The sequence below is a fragment of the Dermacentor variabilis genome, chromosome 7 (assembly GCF_050947875.1).
Source record: "Dermacentor variabilis isolate Ectoservices chromosome 7, ASM5094787v1, whole genome shotgun sequence".
Lineage (NCBI taxonomy): Eukaryota > Metazoa > Arthropoda > Arachnida > Ixodida > Ixodidae > Dermacentor > Dermacentor variabilis.
The window spans coordinates 33007524-33027285 of NC_134574.1; the positions used below are offsets into that span (position 1 = coordinate 33007524).

Genomic DNA, 19762 nt, shown 5'->3' on the forward strand with positions numbered 1-19762 from the left:
CTATAGAACTCTTCAGCCACATTAACTATTTCATTCATATTATTACTGATATTGCCGGCTTTGCCTCTTAATGCATACATCTGATTCTTGCCAATTCCTAGTTTCTTATACACTGCTTTTAGGCTTCCTCCGTTCCTGAGAGCATGTTCAATTCTATGCATACTATAGTTCCTTATGTCAGCTGCTTACGTTTGTTGATTAACTTCGAATGTTCTGCCAGTTCTATTCTAGCTGTAGGCTTAGAGGCTTTTATACATTCGCGTTTCTTCAGCAGATCTTTCGTCTCCTGCGATAGCTTACTGGTATCCTGTCGAACGAAGTTACCACCGACTTCTGTTGCACACTCCTTAATGATGCCCATAAGATTGTCGTTGATTGCTTCAACACTAAGGTCCTCTTCCTGAGTTAAAGCCGAATACCTGTTCTGTAGATTGATTCAGAATTAGTGCATTTTCCCTCTTGCCGCTAACTCATTGATCGGCTTCTTATGTACCAGTTTCTTCCGTTCCCTCCGGAAGTCTAGGCTAATTCGAGTTCTTAGCATCCTATGGTGACTGCAGCGCACCTTGCCGAACACGTCCACATCTTCTATATTGCCAGTGTTAGCGCACAGTGTAAAGTCTATTTCATTTCTAGTATCTTCATTCCGGCTCCTCCACGTCCACTTTCGGCTTTCCCGCTTGCGGATAAGGTATTCAGTATCCGCATATTATTCTGTTCTGCAAAGTCTACTAATAACTCACCCCTGCTATTCCTAGTACCTATGCCATATTCCCCCAATGCCTTGCCTCCGGCCTGCTTCTTGCCTACCGCGGCATTGGAGTCGCCCATCAGTACAGTGTGTTTTGACTTTATCCATCACCGATTCCACTTATTCATCGAAGCTTTCGACTTCCTGGTCATCGTGACTGGATGAAGGGGCGTACTCCCGTACGACCTTCCATTTGTACCTCTTATTATGGCTCACAACAAGACCGGCCACCCTCTCATTAATACAATAGAATTCCTGTATGTTACCAGCTATATTCTTATTAATGAGGAATCCTACTCCTAGTTCTCGTCTCTCCACTAAGGCCCGGTAGCGCAGGACGTGCCCGCTTTTTTGCACTGTATATGCTTCATTTGTCCTACTAACTACACTGTACCCTTTTGTATCACATTTACTCCCCCTGTAATTCCTCCAATAGCACTGCTAGACTCGCCTCACTAGTTAACGTTCTAGCGTTAAACGTTGCCAGGTTCAGATTCCAATGACGGTCTGTCCGGATCCAGGGATTCTTAGCACCCTCTGTTGCGTCACAGGTCTGACCGCCGCCGTGGTCAGTTGCTTCGCAGCGGCTGCGGATTGAGGGCCGGGGTTTGATTGTTGTATCCATAAACGAGGTTGTGGCCAAGTACTGCCCCAGGGTGGCCAATCCAGCTCTGGTGAAGGTGTGTGTTACCGGTTCTGGTCACCAGGATCAGGCCGCAGTCCAGGCCTGTTTTTGCAATTTTATCAATGCGCGGATTTTTTTTTCTTTTTTTATCCGGTGGAAAATTGCGCGGCACCGGGATTCGAACCACGGTCCCCTTGCGCGTGAGGCGGATGCTCTACCTCTACGCCACCGCTGCACTGTAGCGCATGCAAGGTTAAATCCTCAGCATTCGCCCCCGGAATCTGGATGCGAAAAATACCTCGGCATTTTCCACCGGTGGGGGTCGCGGACGACGCGCGGACGGCATGAATCCGTGACGCGTAGTTACGTGATGCGCCCTCCGTCGCGGAAAAGACGGATTTAGTCCATCGTGTGGATCCCTGATTAGGGGGACCACCCAACACAATTGAGTGAAATGTTGTGGCATAAATAGCCACCTCCCAATGCAGTGGAGTGGATTTTCCCATAATAAGTGTGGTTGGTTTTCATAATTTTTGAAAGGAAAGCTTTACTGACCGTGAACTTGCGATTTCGCCATGGCGGTGCTCCGAAGAGGCACATGACGTCACAACGCGCGCCTCGCTGCGGATATTTCTCTCTCCGTGTCGCTCTCTAGTCACTACTGCGCATGCGCCACTAGTAGCATTGAGCCACAGGTGTTCCGCCGCTGCCATTTGGCTTGACGCAACACCACGTTCTTCGTCGTTACGCTCGCCTCCGCTCGCTTCGCCAGCTGCGTCGCATACCTGGTAACTTGTCTGACGATTGAAAAGGAGAGCTCGCGTGCGCTGCAACACCAGTTGAGCCACGCAACCACAGTGGAGGGCGGTAGTATGGACGGCAACAATTCTCATATGCAGGTAGAGGTCAGGAATCGACATCGGAACAAGATGAAGAGGAAACGAATCGCCCAAGAAACAGACGAACAGAGCGCGGAACGACTGGCTAAACGCCGCAGCATAGCTAGACAACCACAGTAACCAGAACTTGTATTCAAGGTTAATCAAGGCTAATCATACTATGTCATAACTTTCGCTACGTACATCCTGGCATAGCCGAGCTAAGCCGCTGCCAATTTTTGTTCGTGATTCATTCATAGCGTACGTCTAATCAGCGCAATTTCAGACATATTCGTGCTGTATTTTCTCTTCGAAGTGTTAGTTTCAAGGATATGAAGGACGCTTAACCATTTTTATCCTGTGATTTCTGGACAGTTGTTGCCCATAATGCTACTTAATTGTGCAACCATTATTTGCCGACTTCACGGAGCCAGCACGGTTGCCTAGGCACCTTTCTTGTTTGCTTGCTCCGCGGCTTCATATAAACATGGCCAATTTTCCGAACTGGCCATTTCCGCTTGCTTGTATTAATGCCACTGTCAAATGACACGAGCGCACCTTAACAAATACAAAAACGTTGCATGTTCTGTTAAGCGATCAACCACCCATTTAACCCCACATGCATGAATAATATACCACTTCTAAGACTACACTTCATACACGCATTCTGTTTCTCATGTTACTGAGCCTACACATTACTTGAATTCCTAGTGCTCATCATCTCACGATGTGCATTTCACTTATACAATTCAGGGAGGTTGGTAGACGTTTCATATAAAATATTTTTGCAATTGCGTCACTCCCGTGAAATAAAAATTTCTAAGATTACGATTGCTAAATAGAGCGAGATAAACTCAAACTTAAGGTAACTTTACTTGTATTCGTGCAAATTTTTATTATAATATATTGATAAATGTTTTAATTCTAAACTTTTATATGGAGTTGTGTTCGTGATTACTCTAAGGAATATCTAGAAAACAACTTATTCGGTTAAAGTATCGAAATCCTTTAAAATGTTAACAATGCCATATTTTCATTTAATTAGGCAACTAATTAAATTGCAATTCGCTTTAAATAAGTCAACATTCGCATCAGAATTCGGAAGCAATTCCCCAAGACGCCATTTAAGTACTCTCTAGATGCATGGGACACAGTGCAACAATTAATCAAGCTTTAAGAAAGTTCAATATATGTGGAGATAATGTTCTTTATCTGAGCAAAACCAATGTATTCTAACAGTCACACTTTTGTACTCAGTTGTGAGCCATGGGGCTTAAAATGCACCAAATGCTTAATTTCCTGCATTATTTAGCCAGCAGTACTTTGAAAAACGCTCCCTGGCAGTCACCAGTGCTCGTGTATGTCGTCTCCCTAATCGAGTTTTTAAGAGCTGGTCCTTCGCAGAAGTGTGGAACAACCGGCCCAACACACTACACTTTAGAGTCACTAGAGCATTTCTCCTTGAATTCTTTCTGAGTAAATGAGCGAGAGAGCAGCAATCTTAGCAATCCCTAATCACCGTCGTTAGCGCTGTCTGACCACATTGTGGACTTTGTTTTGCGTGCGAGATTACGCAGAATCCGGCGTCTTCATCGCGTTTGATGAGAAACGAAGTATCGCTGTGATATTGACACGTGTACGTATTTGTATTTTTCGTGTCACAGCCTTTAACCATATAACAAATGCTATCGCTCAGCGCGGGACACGTCCGCACTTACAGGAAGTTGCTCAATGGTTCTTATTGCTGTCGGTTGTCACCAAACCTTGAGTAATCTGATTTCGTGCATGCATGACACGAACGGTGTAGAACTTTCTTGAAGACACGCGGGCATCAGCGATTACTCTGGAACCTTAGATGACTGTTGTATAAAACCTGACGCGCTCCACCTGCTGGTCAGATTTTCGACGATCGCTGACTGTGTTCGCCGCTGTCGCCATTCTTTGAGTGTAGCCTGTTTTTGGGGGTCCAAGTTCGCCCAATAAAACGCTAGTTTTGTCGTTCCCAGTTTTGCTGCTTTCTTCATCGTCACTACTACATTAGAATGTGAGTCTAGCTACCGAAAATTACAGCTTTGGTCAGATTATAAACCTTTAGATTTTGCACTTGCATGATCTACGTCGTCATGTACGGACACATTAGCATTATTGCACTTTGATATGAATATAAACCTGGAACACTAAAGTATTATCCGAACCCACATCCTCAGTTGTAATAGCAGAAAAAAAATCTAATTTTTACAATTCGCTAGCTATTTTGAATAATTTTTATAGGCGGCAGGCAACGTTGGTACGATTTCTGAAGAACTACCACTGCTTGTTTCAGCGTGCGATTTGGAGGATATATTCTCCATGCAATCAATAATCTTGTTGAAAGAAAATTGATGAAACGCTTTTTAAGGCCATTATCTACAATTACTCTTTAAGAGGAAGTTTTACCTCCGGAGTACCAGTCTGTATACAAGGCACCGAAGCAATCGACTTTCTCTCAAACAGCTTTACCGAAGGGGAGGGGGTTTCTTGAATTAAAAACAAAAATTTTAAATTTAGTGTGGCTTAGGGAAAGGTCTATTCAAGCCACACGTTTTTAATAAAAACTTGGAATACAGAAAAAAAATGCGAAAAACGAAACTACCAACTTTACAACTGCATAACTCAGCAAGAACTACAATTATACAATTCTGTGTATTGCTACTAATGCAAGGTTTGAATCGAAAAGAGAACTGATGCCTTTTGCCGCCTTCAATAATAGATCACAAATTTGTGAAGAGGACTTTTGAAAAGCCTTGTAACGCTACAGCAAACTAAAGGCTGTAATATTGCGGTTCAGTTTACCGCTTCGCATGCTCTAACAGATGCTGATTAGAAAACGCCAATATCTAGTTCGGTTTCTGAGTTACATATTTACATGTATTTGCAAACCTCGCACTACTATTTTATTGTATTTACCATGTGCCAGCGAGTCTTAGAAAACATTTTACGCTATCAGTAATGACTCTGCTTATTGCAGTCTTTGCAATTACTTTTTATTTCACATGCAAGAAATTTCATTCAAATTGACCAAGTGGTTGTCTCCGTAGAACGTATATGCTTTTGACATGTATTTAATCGCAGAAACAGAGTTGGCACTGGCCTGAAGCTTTCTCTTTGCGCCTTTCACCATTGTCATAAAACAAACTGGATGAGCATTTCGCTATTCTTCTTCCGTTTACTACTTTTTGTGCCTACCCTCTCTGTGTCTCTTGTGCTGATGTCTTTTTATAATGATTACTATAGGCAGAACTTCGCACTGTTGCGAAATTCAGCACATTAAGACAATATGTATCAAAGTAAAATCATGCAACTTCATTCTAACGTGTGCATTTGAACAGAATGGTGCATCCTGGTATGAAAATCCTGAGGAAGGAAAAAAAGGAACGGCTCGCAATTTCAGCGCCACGATCCCTTACGCACCCGCACTCGACAAGGGAGACTGGCCGTCGAAAGGTAAACTTCATTTTGACGGCTACACTGCATCCTACCTACCTGGAGTTTTGCCAGATGTACTCGTCAACGTGTCTTTCAGGGTGGATTCACGTGAAAAGGCAAGTACATTTTTGCGGCCATCATACTTATGTGTGACTAGAAGTGATATTTCGAATAACAATATGTAAACAAGTAAATACGAATGACAATAATATGGATCGATTCTCCGAGCATTTCTTCCAAAGCGCAATGTTTTTAGACAAGCGCGCTTCTCTGACATTTGCGAAAAGTCAGAGAGACTGCTCTTTTAAAAACACAGGCGCAAAACTTAGGGATTTGTTTTCCATGTTCTTTTATATTCTCGATATGAGGAAGATTGCGTCCCACGCTTTTAGCGCAACGACGCCAGGCCTATCCATGTGCTTTCCTCGGCTCACGGTAATCACATCGTTGAGACGGCTGAACTGTGCACCATGCATATCGACTTTAGCTGGTAAACATATCGATCATATTTCAGAAACTACGTCAGCGCTGCTGCTGCTACGTCCATCATCTGTAACTGCAGCAGCAGAGACAGTTCGCGCATGTATACAGCGGAATAGCATCGGTGATACGGCGCTAACTAGAGCTTCCATTCACACGCGCGCGCTGTGACTTCGTTGACTAGTGACAACTGTATGTTTATTTATTAAATTATTCGCATTGTTACGGGGATGTTCGGAGTACAGAAATAGTGTATTTACAATATATGTGCAAAATGAGTCAGAGTAGTTAAGGTGGCTGACAACCAACAACACGCATCAGCCAGCGTCCCACTATTTTCTTCCTATCTCTTGTTTTAAGCTTCCGTAACCAGACCCCCGGGTGGTGAAGTGCTGTCAAGGCGCATAGTAGGCGAACAGTTGCGAGCAAAGTATGGCTTCAGCCGTGAGACGTGCACGACGTCAACAAGCGTCGGACTTGACGACGCATCAAACTGTAGCGGCAAAATCCTGTAATTTACATCGTTAAGAGGAAGCTTTAGCTCGGGCCAAACTCCGACGCGGCCTATTCAAATACATGTAAAACGCAAAAACGTTTTTCTGAGATAACCTCTGGACCGATTTTGATGAAATTTGTTGCATTTGAAAGAGAAAGTTAAATTCTAGTGACTGTTGGAAGTTGAATTTCGATTTAGGGCTTGAATTTTTCTAAAACCATTTTCGAATATTTGACCGTTTGAAAAAAATAGAAGCACGAAGTTTACAAATTGATAGCTATGCATCAAGAACTGATATCGCGGTTCTGTAAACGGCATCCATTAGATCATTCAAAGCGGACAAATTCAATCTGTCATTTTACATCTTACATGAATTTGTTACTTTGGTTACAACGGTTTTACAAAAGTTGTATTTCCGTATGATTAAATTTTTTTATGTTCATGTGTAACATGTCAATTTTGTCCGCTATGGATGTACTTTTAGATGCAATACACAGAATTGTATTATAATCTTTAGTGGTGGAGTTACAGAGTTGTAAACTTGATAGTTTCGTTTTTTGAAAATTTTTGATTTTCGCCAATTTTTTATAAAAAATTGACAACCTAACTCAAAAATTCGAAACCAACAGTCACTAGGTATTACGTTTTTCTTTTAAATGCAACAAACCTCGTCAAATTTGGTGCGGTGGTTGCCGAGAAAAACGAATTCTCCTTTTACATGTATTTAGATAGGAGCACTCGAGCTAAAGCTTCCTCTTAACTTGACGTGGGACTTTATAAGGCCATGTGTAGCGAGAAAGAAGCTTCTAGGAGAGTTCGCGCCTGGAGCACCCAAGCACCAGGCGCGAACTTAAATTCGCGATAGCACTGGTCATAACGCGCTTTTTGTATATGCTGCGATGCTAATAAACGAGATTGGGCAACTTGACATGTCATGTAAGCGCGATCCATGACTTCAGAGCATACTCAGTTGTAACACGTGGCATAACAAGGAGGATAGCGTCAAACGGCAATGTGGGGTTGCGACCATGCAAAAGTTAAAAGGGTGAATATTCTGCGGTGTCATGTCGAGTCGAATTGTACACGAACGTCACGTAAGCCAGCATGGCGTCCCAGTTGCGGTGATGGTTGGAGACGTACATCGACAGCACCTCCATGATTGTTCGGTTGAGGCGTTCCGTAACACCGTTCTTTGTGGGTGGTAGGCGATTGACAGCTTGTGCTCAGTGGCACAAGAGCGGAGGAGGTCGTCGACAGCTCGAGACAAGTACGAGTAGTCGTGGCCTCTAGGTAACTGTCGAAGTGAACCGTTGTGGAGAATGACGTCGTGGAGGAGAAAATCGGCGACGTCTGTAGCGCAACTAGTTGGAAACGCCTTTCTTATCGCGTAGCGGTGCCGCGTAATCAGTAGCGACGACAATCCACTTATTCCCTCTAGTCGTTGTCGGAAGAGGGCCAAGCAGGCGAACGCCTACGTAAAGAATGGTTCAGAGCGAACTTCAATTGAATGGAGTCGTCCGACAGGTGGCAGGAGAGGTTTCTTCCGCTGCTGAGACAATTCGCATGTTGCTGCATAACGATGCACAGAGCGGTAGATATCTGGCCAGAAGAACCGGTGTCGTACGCGGTCGTACGTATGCAAAACTCCAATGCGTCTCGCCGTCTGTGCGTCGTGAAGTTGTTCGAAATCGATGGATCGCAGATGACGATGAAGGACAAGGAGCGACTCAGGACCGTCACGGTTGATATTGCGGCGGTAGAGGTTGCCGTTGTGAAGCACGAGCATGTGGCACGTGCCATCAGTGCTGCCAGATTTCATTCCGGCGATAATAGACTTTAAGGATTCGTGGCGTTCTTGTTCAGCGCGCATGACGGTCATGCTAGTAAAAGACATCACGCAGGTCCCCGGATCCTGCGCAGCCGGATCAGGGGGTTCCATGGGGTGATGAGAGAGGCAGTCAGCATCCTTGTAGAAGCGTACAGTCTTGTAATTTATAACAAAAGAAAATTTTTGGAGCCACAAATCCCGGCGACCAAGCCGATCTATGGGGTCCCGGAGGGAAGACAGGCAGCAGAGTGCGTGCTGGCCTATAACGACCGAAAACGTACCGCCGTACAAATATGGCCGGAACATGGCGTCAGCCCAAACTATAGCCGAGCACTTCCGCTCGGTGATAGAGTAATTTCTCTCGGCAGGTGACAGCAGTCGGCTCGCATATGCTATGACGCACTCGGTACCATTCTTCTGTTGGGCAAGACAGCGCCGATTCCATGGCTTCTTGCGTCAGTGTGGACTTCGGTAGGTGCATATGGATCAAGGTTGGCAAGTATGGGAGGGGTGGTCAGAAATTCGATGAGAGTGGTTAACGCGTGACCTTACTCAGGGCCCCATGATAATGGCGTGTTTTTCTTCAGAAGATCTGTCAAATGTCGAGCAACGTCGGCAAAGTTTTTGGCGAAACGGCGAAATTAAGAACACAGGACGACGAAGCAGTGCACGTCGGCAGAAGAACGTCGCACAGGGAAACTGCGTACGACGCGAACATTTTCCGGATCTGTTGGACACCGGATGCGTCAACGAGGTATCCCAACACGGTAATATGACGGTGCGCGAAGTGGCACTTCGTCGAGTACAGTTGCAGGCCGGCTTTTCGGAAGACCGCATGAATGGCAGCGAGTCGGGTAAGGTGGCTGCCGAACGTTGGAGAAAGAACAATAACATCGTCAAGGTAACAGAAACAGGTGGTCCATTTGTAGCCTCGAAGAAGAGAGTCCATCATGCGTTGCAATGTCGCAGGAACATTGCATAGACCAAAGAGCATGACTTTGAACCTATATAAGCCATCCGGCGTGATGAAGGCCGTCTTCTCGCGGTCAATTTCCTCAACTGAAATCTGCCAGTAGCCGGATCAAAGATCGACGGACGAGCAGTATTTAGCTCCGTGCAAGCAGTCTAGGTCGTTGTCGATGCGTGGTAGTGGGTAGACGACTTTTCGGGTGATCTTGTTTAAATGGCAATAATCGACGCAAAATCGCCAGGTGGCATTTTTTTATCACTCGGATAATAGGCGAAGCGCAAGGGCTGGTTGATGGTTTGATGACCCCATTACGGAGCATCTCATTCACGTCTGATTGGATGACTCTGCGTTCAGCTTGCGATACAGGGTAGGAACGGCGACGAGTAGGATTCGTGTCTCCGGTGGTTAAAAACAGATGTTTGTTCTAAAGGCCCGTCGCCGAAATGAAAGATGCCACGATACGATTCGAGGAGGAGACGTTTGCCCGTTGCCTGTGCAGAGGTGAGATCAGATGCAATAATCTTCCCAAAGTCATCCGTTAGGGAACCAGAGTTGTGAGCTGCAATTGACGCTGAGAAACCACTTTCGGCAACCAGACTTTCAATGTCAGATTCGGAAGTATTAGAAGCGCTAGCCAAGAACATGCCAACTGGAATCACTTCAGGGCACACGCTGAAATTTAGAAGCGGAAGAACACCGTTATAAATCATCGTAACCAGTGTAAGCGGAAGAGAAACGTCCCGCTTCAAAAGCACGTCGATGATGCGGCGAAGGACATATTCGCCGTCAGGAATCTGTGGCTGTGCGGTCAAGGCGAAGTAAGTGACTGCCTCAGGTGAACATCGCGAAGCGAACACAAGTGCGGTGGAGCGGTGCTCGCAGCAAGGGCGACTTGAGGCACTTCCAACTGAAGAACGCCAGTTGCGCAGCTGATGAGAGCGGAATGATTAGATAGCAAGTCCAATCTAAGAATAATGTCCTGAGGGCAGTGGTCGATCAAAGGAAAGAGAACAGAAGTAGGACGGCTGGCTATACTTAAACGCGCAGTACACATTCCAAGAACAACCAGCACGCCCCGTCGGCCACACGAGGCACTCTGGGGTGAGTACCTTCTTTAAACGTCTACATGCGCTAGCAGTCATCACAGACACTTGAACTCCAGTGTCGGCGAGTGCTTGGACAGGTCGCCATCTATTTTAACATCAATTACACCTCTCTTTGTGGGCAAAGATGGAGGATTGTCTGCAGTAGTAGGCAATGCAGCACCACCTCCCAGGGCTACATTTCTTAGTTTTCCGAAAGGGTGCGACCAAAAGCCACAGGGGACGAAAGGCGACGTGGCTGCGGCGAACGGGAAGATTGGCGACGCATTTCCGGTGAACGGCACTGCTGTCCGCGCGGCGATGGTGGGCGACTGTACCACGTGTTCCTAGCAGAGTTGTCGGCGCTCTTAGACAAGCGGTGGGCGAACATTGCGGGTATTTCCATTAAAACAGGTCACGTTGGTCGGCGTGCGAGGCGTTCAGGGCCACGAGTTGCGACAATATTGGGCGACATGACCGCTGCGGCGACATGTGAAACATATCGGCCGGTCGTTCTGAGTTCTCGACTCAGTCGGGTTGCGATAACGCGAAGAGAACCGTCGGGGTGGAGCGAAAATAGTAGAAGGGCGTTCGTTAGCTCTGGGATTGGCGACAGCACAGACAGAATGTAAACGAATGTTTTCAAATTCCTAGTGAACGATAGTTTATCCGAGGAGAACTGAAACAGTGGTAGCATGAGGGCTATGCGAACAGAAAGCTGCGGACGCCATCGCATCAAGTTCACGTCGAACAATTGTCACCACATCCTCTGATGGCGACGCATGCGGCTGTGCGGGTTGATCTTCACACGTCGACGTTGCGGCAGTATTGGGAAGTCTGGCGAATGGTTTCAAGACGCGACGTCTTTTTGCCTGCTCGAATTGTCGGCACTCTTTAATGCTGGCGTCCACTGCAGAGCAGCGTTTGCACATGAGCAGATTATACGAGTCATCAGCAATGCCCTTAAGCACGTGCCCCACCTTTTCAGATTTTGTCACGTCGTGCTCGCGTTTACGAGAAACTGGAAGCACGTCCTGGATGTAGGAGACCCAGGACTCCGTGGGGTATTGAGCACGTGAGGTTAGTTCCTGCTCTCCGGCAGTTTTTCGGCCCGCTGGTTTGCCAAACAACTCTGTCAACTTCTCTTTGCACTGGCCCAGCTGGTTAGCTTCTCTTCGTGGTTTTCGTACCACACCTTTGCTGTGCCTCTTAGGTACAACAACAGGTTAGCAAGCATAAGCGTAGGGTCCCATCTTTTATTTGTCTCACGCGTTCGTACATGGCCACCTACTCTTCAACCTCGGCGCCATCAGCCCCGCGGAAAGTTCCAGGTTTTTTGGGTTGCACAACTCCAACCGAAGGTGACAGCGACGTAGCTGGCGACGTTGACGTAGGAGGCGGCAACGACGTTGATGCCGCGTGCTTACGATCATTCATAGTGCAGACGCTGGTGCGACGTCACTGCGGAGCTCCGTTTCCAGCCGTGGTTCCCCGAATCTCTCACCAATATGTTACGGGGATGTCGGGAATATATAAAAACTCTGTTTACAATATACGTACAAAATTAGTCCTAGTAGTTATGATGGCTGACCACCAATAACACGCAGCAGCCAGCGTCCCACGGTCTTTTTCCTCTCTCTTATTTCATCCTTGTGTAAGAGTATTATATTCTTCTTGAGGTAACTTTCATGGCATTTATTCGGAGAAGTCATGCCCACGTATAGGTAGCAAGATCACTACAATTTTGGGAGCATCACACCGTGCCGAATCATTTGAAACAAATGTCTACACTTACAACGTGTGCCCATTAATAAGGTGCGCAGCAGGAATACGCCAAAGGCAGAATAAAAAAAAGCGATTGAGAGATCGCATTTGTGAACGAGATAATAGGTGAGCACGTGCTGCACTTCGCATACCTGGGTTTCGTTGCTCAGAGCTGCGGGGCATACCTTTCCCATATGCACACTGCACTTTCCCAAGCAGCAGTAACATTGTGTAAATATATCCTCTCATAAGGGCGCGTGCTTTTTCTGCACTTGTCATCACTTATTTACCCTATCGGGAATACGAACAAGGAAATATTGTCACCGTGAACTTTATTCATTATGGCTGGAAGGTGCAAGATGTTGTCGTATACTACAACATTGCGACCTTATTTCAAGAGCGTGCCCTATGTAACATTGCGTAGTGCCTTTATAGGCGGTGTATAACTCGTATAGATCCAATTAGGAGCCGCACCCGCTTTTTGGAGAAGCCCAACAAAGCTGACGCCAGCTTACCTATCATAATCAGTTAATGCCAGGAGCACTTCTTTGTGACGGCGAGGAACGACAATGTCAGCAATTAGGCAAGTTGTAGGCAAATAGTCTTAGAACTTCAGAAGCAGCAGAGAGCACGCGCAACAAAACCGGAGTGCATAAGGTCTGGTAAAACGCTTGTGTATTTCAGTAAGCGCTGTAAATATCGTGCAGTGTCGCACTGACTGCTGTTCAGATACTCACATTTTTCAGCTTTTATTCCCAGTAATGTCATACGTCCGATCGAGCATCATTTCAAATCTTGGGTCTTGTGTGAGAGTAAAAATACTACAATGGATAACACGGATTGATTTTTGTGTATAAAATATGAAAGCTTTACTTGCCATGAAAAATTGAATTTTCGAAAATTCAATTCTGCTCTTAGGTAAAAGTAGATATCATGAAATGATTTTGAGATGGATGTAATCTATCCTGGAGATTTACCCACTCGTCGTCTTCCCCCCTAGCAAACGGTGCATTATACATAGAGGTAGAACTTTCGTTAATACTTATGTACATTTAACATGTTCACTTATTGTTCACTAGTGCACATGTCTGTTTTGATAATGGTCATTATTGCTGATGTTCAATAACCGATTCATTTAGCGCTATTTATTCAGAATAGTTGGTTGCTCGAGCATTTTATAAATCTTTACGATCTGTGATGATAGCGCGAAAAGAAAACATGCAGCAATATGAACGGATTACCTCAAACACCAAAAATAAGTGTCCTTTTACTCCCTGAAGAAGGATGACCAGCGAAACTGTGCATGCGGGCCCTTTAATGGTGAACAGCAAGTCGCCGCGGGTCGTCCCGGCCTTGCCCAATCTTCGGGATGGGTTCACGTATGGCGAGTGCTCAACGCTTGCTTCACCTTCGCCGTGGGTTTTCCCGGCATTTCACTATCTTCGGTATCGGCCCATGTATGGGCAGTTTTGTGTCTACGAACGGACATGATCCTGGGTGAACTACCTTTAACACGTTCGCTAAGAAAATTATGAAATGGGCGAAAGCTAGGAGGGCAAGAGACGATGACAGGACAGCTTTGGCTCTTTTCTTAATGTCTTTTTCAAAATGACGGAGTTCATACATTGTGGATACAGTGCTCTATGAACTTATGTATAATTTCAATTCGCATTCAACGTCATTTTTTAGTATAAATGAGCAATGTCGACGACCATGAGACTAAAACCAACATATTTGCGTGATCTGGTCCCGGGAATGGAACAACATTTATTTGTTATAGAGCAATCTGGGGGGGGGGGGGGGTAGTCAAAATGAAATACCTCAGCACTGCAATAACGTAGCTAACCAGAAAAAAATCATGGGCTGGATTTACAAAATGTTCTTACGCTAAAAGCCTTCGTGTCAGCAACATGTGATGTAGGTTATATTATTAGCGAAGGTGATCAGCTAATAAAAAAGAGCACTTACGGACGAAAAGTTTTGCGAATTCTGCCCGACGTTCTTACTCAGAAATGCCCAAGTCCAGAGGCAAATCTTGCGGAAATGTATGCGAGCTTCATTTTTAAATAGTTATTAACAAATAATAGAAAACTTTTCTACGTTTTCATTAAAAAATATAAGTACGTTTCAAATTTAAAATTTTAAACACTTGGGCTCACTTAAAAAATATTGTGTTTTACGAGCCAAAACAAGTTTCTCATTATGAGGCACGTCGTCGTGGAGGACACCAGAAATTTTTACCACTTGGGGTTCATTAACGTACACCTAAATCTAAGTACACGGGGGTGTTTCCGCCTCAATCGATATGCGGCCGCCATGGCCGGGACTCGATCCCGCGACCTCGTGCTCAACAGCACAACACCACAGCCACTGAGCAACCACGGCGTGTAGGGCTCACTTGACATCCTGATCTACATGAAAATACACGATAACTTATTCAGAAACATTTCGATGACATACTGGATCATTGTGACACATACTGCGATCCAACACTCATGAGGAGTAACAAACTGCTTGGATGTAAAGAAATAAAGGTCTTGTTTTAGAAGCACATTGTTCAATGCTGCAGTGGGAGAGGAACCGCTTCCTAATGGTGACCTTGCTCCCATTTACAGGTTGGCGTTGTTGGGCGCACCGGAGCAGGAAAATCGTCGCTTATGATGGCACTGCTCCGTGTCTTGAGACCCTCTGCTGGATCCATATTCATCGACGGAGTTGACATTCAATCCGTCCAGCTTCGGACTTTGCGGTCTGTCATCACGGTTATACAACAGGCAAGGAAAGAAATGACTTTCTCTTAGTCACATACACTAGCGCTGCACCGTATGCGGGCCGCGACCGAAGTCCGACTTCTAGGGAGGGCTTGTGATAGAATTGGCGCATGGTCATGTGGCAAAAAATATACATATTTTGTTGCCAAACACGAAACGCGGCATAATTAATTGTTGTTTCCAATAGCATTATATACGTGTGGCTGGTGGCATCTTTTGTTGGAAACAGAAAAAGAAAACCGCGACTTCGAAATATCTGAGTGAAATTTACGGCTTCAAGGGCGCGAATCCGCAAAGCACTCATTATTTATTCGAACTCGCACCTTTGCAATACTTTCACGGGAAGAGAGCAGACGGAAGCGGCTGAAAAGCGGCGCTATCGTTTCGTGTGTTGCGCACGTTCACAAAGGCTTCCTCACACGGCAGCGCGTCAGGAGTAAGCTTCGATCATGATTTTGGGGTCTAACAATATTATAGCCAAATGATTTTCTCGTAGCTACATAACAAACCGATAGAAATAAGATGCCGATCCTAACCATCAATGAAGAAGCGCTTAATAAGTAACCAAGGCATGCCGGGACAATCTCTTGACATGATGCGAGCTCGATTCAGAATATCTGTATGAGATACAGAAATCTTGTTCATCCTAGCGGTGTTTTAGCAACGTTTTCTGCCCTTGTCATACTTCAAAACTGAAAATGGTGTCTTTTCCAATAATTTGTGGCATCAGGCGATATCTACGAAAGCCGAGTATGTTCAGCAATGACCCTCGTGGTATTTCAGTAATGAAGACATGAGCGAGTGTGATGACGCCAAGCAAATGCCAGGCTGATTTTTCGCAAGCAAGAGATCCAACCTATCGACTAAAGCGAGGTTTGCGTTTGCCTGGAGAAGTCCGTATTGGTCGTCTATATTCTTGAGTTGTGCAGCCCTGAATTAAACTCTTATTGGAGATGCCGCTGCCGATTTATTCTCCATAAAACAATGGATCAACATTTATTCACAAATATATGAGCATTACCGAGGAATGCACTTCTATAATAATTTGGTTTCGCAGATTCTGAAACTGCGCCTAACATGTTTTCATTCATCTCTTCTAATGACCTTTAACGCGTAGAATATATAACTTGAACTGCTTGACCTTCGGCCACGCGAACGTATAAGAGAAACGACTGAATAATACAGCTTCCAAAAAGCACGTTCAACCATTATCAGCGCCGTCAAGTACGGCTGCCAGAAATCACGTCCAAAAATCCAGGAATAGAGGCGCGCGAGACGCCTAGTGCCCTTTCGTGGTGGCTATCTGCTTGGCGCTGCATAATTGAATGAGCACCGCAGTTTAGAAATAATATATATCGAAACAATTAGTCCATAAATATGATTTTACGGATGCTGGAAGAGTATTGATTTGGAACACCTCTGGAAAGGTAAAGTACTGTGGCAAAAGCGATCAAGGTCGCTGAGTACTTTGGTTTAACCGGACGTAATTGAAATGTTCAGGCTGCTGAGGAACGTAAAGCAGTGCTATGACGTCAGCGAAATTTTCTTAAAATATTCCCAATGGATCATTTTCCGATTTCACTGAAAGTTTAGTTGATAACTATATTTATTGTAATGACAATTCTTTTTAAACCTGCGGTGCCCATTCAGTTCCGCAGCGCCAATCGGACGCCCACATCGAGAGGACACCCCGCATCTCGCGCGCCTAATGTCGCATAGTTCCAACGGCAGTCTTCCGTGGCACTTCGTCTTTAATGCATCTGCATTTGGAGCAGACAGAACTTCCAGATAGGGTGTAGTCGTTTTATAACAATGCCTCTCTGCTATGGTCATCGCTTTGAGCAAAATGCTGATAACTAGAATGAATTCTTCCAGCACGTAGCCGTAGCTCACAAGAAATACGCAGACGAAACAGGTTTCATGAGGGCAAGTTTTATTATACGCGTAACAGCAGTTTTCAACGACGTCCAGTCAGAAGAAACACTCACAGAGTATTTTATAAAGTGGCTGTATTGACTTGAGGACCAGTCTTACCGAGAAAAACAAAGCACAGTCAACCTACGCCGGCTCGAAGCAATGCGAAGCAGAGAACTACTTGCATCTCTAACATAACACAACATAACATAACACAAACTATTTTAGAAATTCCGAACTAGCACACTTCCTTAAATCTTCGATGTAGAGTTTTTGTTTTATACTCTCCGATATAAGACCTTGATAATGATGATGTAGTGACATCCGCTTTGAAACAGGGCGTTGACAAATAGTCAGCTAGCCTGCTTGATTTAATGAGCTATGCTGTACTTGTTTTTCAATTTAGCATTGAGGCATCGCGGTTGTAGAGAATCGACATCCACTAGTAGTTTATTTTGAAACCTCAACCTGCAGTGGTGGATCAGTCGATTATCCATTGTATGGATAGGTTTAACTTCCTGGTGTTAAACACCTTGCCCTGGCGGCTGCATTCCGGGGGGGGGGGGGGAGGATTTAATGCAATAGTGTCAGAGCCTTGTGCATCTTTTGTTGATAACTCAGATGATCAATATCATTCAGCAGCCTTTTTACAGACGTGGTACTACTTTTTGACAATACATAATATCAATTGGCCATTCAGTGACTTCGCAGCGTTGGATGTGCTTCGTTTTTGTGATCTTTCGTTCTCCTAGGATACATGCTTGATGCGAGGACCGTTGCGGGAAGTCCTGGATCCCACGTGCACTTGCTCCGACGAGGAAGTCAGGCAGGCGTTGGTGAAGGTCCACCTGACTGACCTAGTCGCACAACATCCGAACAGCATATTCATGGAAGTAGGCGAAGGCGGCAGCAACCTTAGGTAATGAGCCACTTTGCTTTCTTCTCACAGACGCAAAATACATTGCTGGAACATTCAGGGCTAGTTTTAAAGCACAGTCACTGGTACACAAAGGACTAGGCTCCGTATTGTTCCAGCACTGCCCAAACAATAGCACGTTTTTCAGCGCTTAGGCACGCACTGCACTAGCTCAGCGGCTATGTTGCACTTGCAGAGAAAAATTCACTGACCTGTGCCATTCTTGCGTCATTTTTTGCGAAACGTCCTTAAACTAAATAAGGGCCCAACAGAAGTGGCAGCGCACTTACGGCGTCTATCAGAGCGGGAAATAACCACGCTGCCATTAAATGACAAGGAAACAAAGAAGCGGAGTCCGCTTACAGCATGATCGCACATCATGCATCTGTAGTTGAGGCTGTGCCCTTTACCGCCCTACAAGCGCAACCGCGCTCGTCCGTAATCGCACCTCGATCCATATACTGGCAGCAAAAGTGTCGCATTCTTCCCACATTTCTTCGAAAGACAGGACTGATGGGCACATGGCGACATATTTGGAGAAGAAAGAGACGGTGAAGCAGAGAAATTACTGGCTAGGTTTGCCTTGCTCACCCCTTTGTAGCAAAACCACCACCGCAGCCGCCATATCCACCACCGACTGTCATTGTGAAACTAATTAGGAAAAAGGAAAGCTGCACAATAAATAGGTCATATGGCACTAAGGCAAGGTCGCTAGCAGCCTTGCGTGCGTCAGTGTGGAAGGTGATCGCGCAGCGCACTCTTGCACGTGCGGGTCATACGCAGCACATAGACTCAATATCAGCTTCCTCGGAGGCCGGTGCTGACCACATGGTCAACGATGTTCTCTAACGCCAACCGACGACGGAATGCCCGCTTCCTTCGCCCAGCACCTACGTCGAGGGCACAGACACCTACGAAAGCAGCCATGGAAGCCAAATGCCGAAAGGACGCGTGGCTATCCACACTATCGCATGCTTGACAGAAAACTTAGCTCTACACATCCGCACATGGAAACATCGCTGTCTATCTAGCTTTTAGGTCGTATATGCGCTATAAGTCGTTCAGCGCTTCTCCACGGATTCTACTGCACTGATAAAACAAGACGATGCGTCCGACCAAGTAAGGAGTTCAAACTCAAGTCAGAATACTGTTGAGAACCACACACAAATACCAGAACGCTTCACTATGCGAGCTGGTTTAGAAACAAATTGGTTTCAGTTGCCGATATTTCTACGCAAACGCACATTATTCGGAACCGGCACTGCACATATCGTGCGAGGACGTGGTGGGGTCTTGTTATCCAGGAGGCGATAGGCACCGCTCGGTGAACACGCGAATGCGTCCTTAAAGTAAAAAGTGACCTGCCACTTAAGTTTAAGAGCGCGTTAAAATTCCGAGCGAATTTAGCTTTTTGTAGAACGTCAGCCTGTTTCAATACCTACCGCACTTCGAAGGCTTCTCTCGACGTTCTCCATTACCTCTGTCCTGAAGCAGCTCGTTCCGCGTTGTGCCTGCAAATTTTCTAATTTCGTCATGTCAACTAATTTTCTGACGTCGCCCACAGTGCGTTGTTTCCCTTAAAGTACAATCTCTATCTCTAATAGAACACCATTCATGTCCACTGCGAAATACGTTGCCTGCGAAGTTCCACATTTTCTTCCTAATGTCAAGAACAATATAGGCAGCCCCTGTCAGATCTACGACAAACACCGCTCTTTTCCAGTCTCTTAGCATTATGCCTAACACTTCGGCTATTTTCGCTCGTTTCGCGGTCCTTAACTTGTTCCTGAACTCCTTTGTTCACCTCCAAGTTAACCTCCCC

At 45.5% G+C, this 19762-nt stretch overlaps 1 protein-coding gene across 1 annotated transcript in view; it reads left to right on the forward strand.

Moving 5' to 3' along the window:
• Positions 1-19762, forward strand: part of LOC142588589 (ATP-binding cassette sub-family C member 2-like) — a 121023-nt gene that overhangs the window by 69996 nt on the left and 31265 nt on the right. The window contains exons 5-6 of the mRNA XM_075700425.1: positions 5623-5835; positions 17777-17943. Of these exons, the coding sequence (XP_075556540.1) occupies positions 5623-5835; positions 17777-17943 (380 nt within the window). The remainder of the gene's footprint in view (positions 1-5622; positions 5836-17776; positions 17944-19762) is intronic.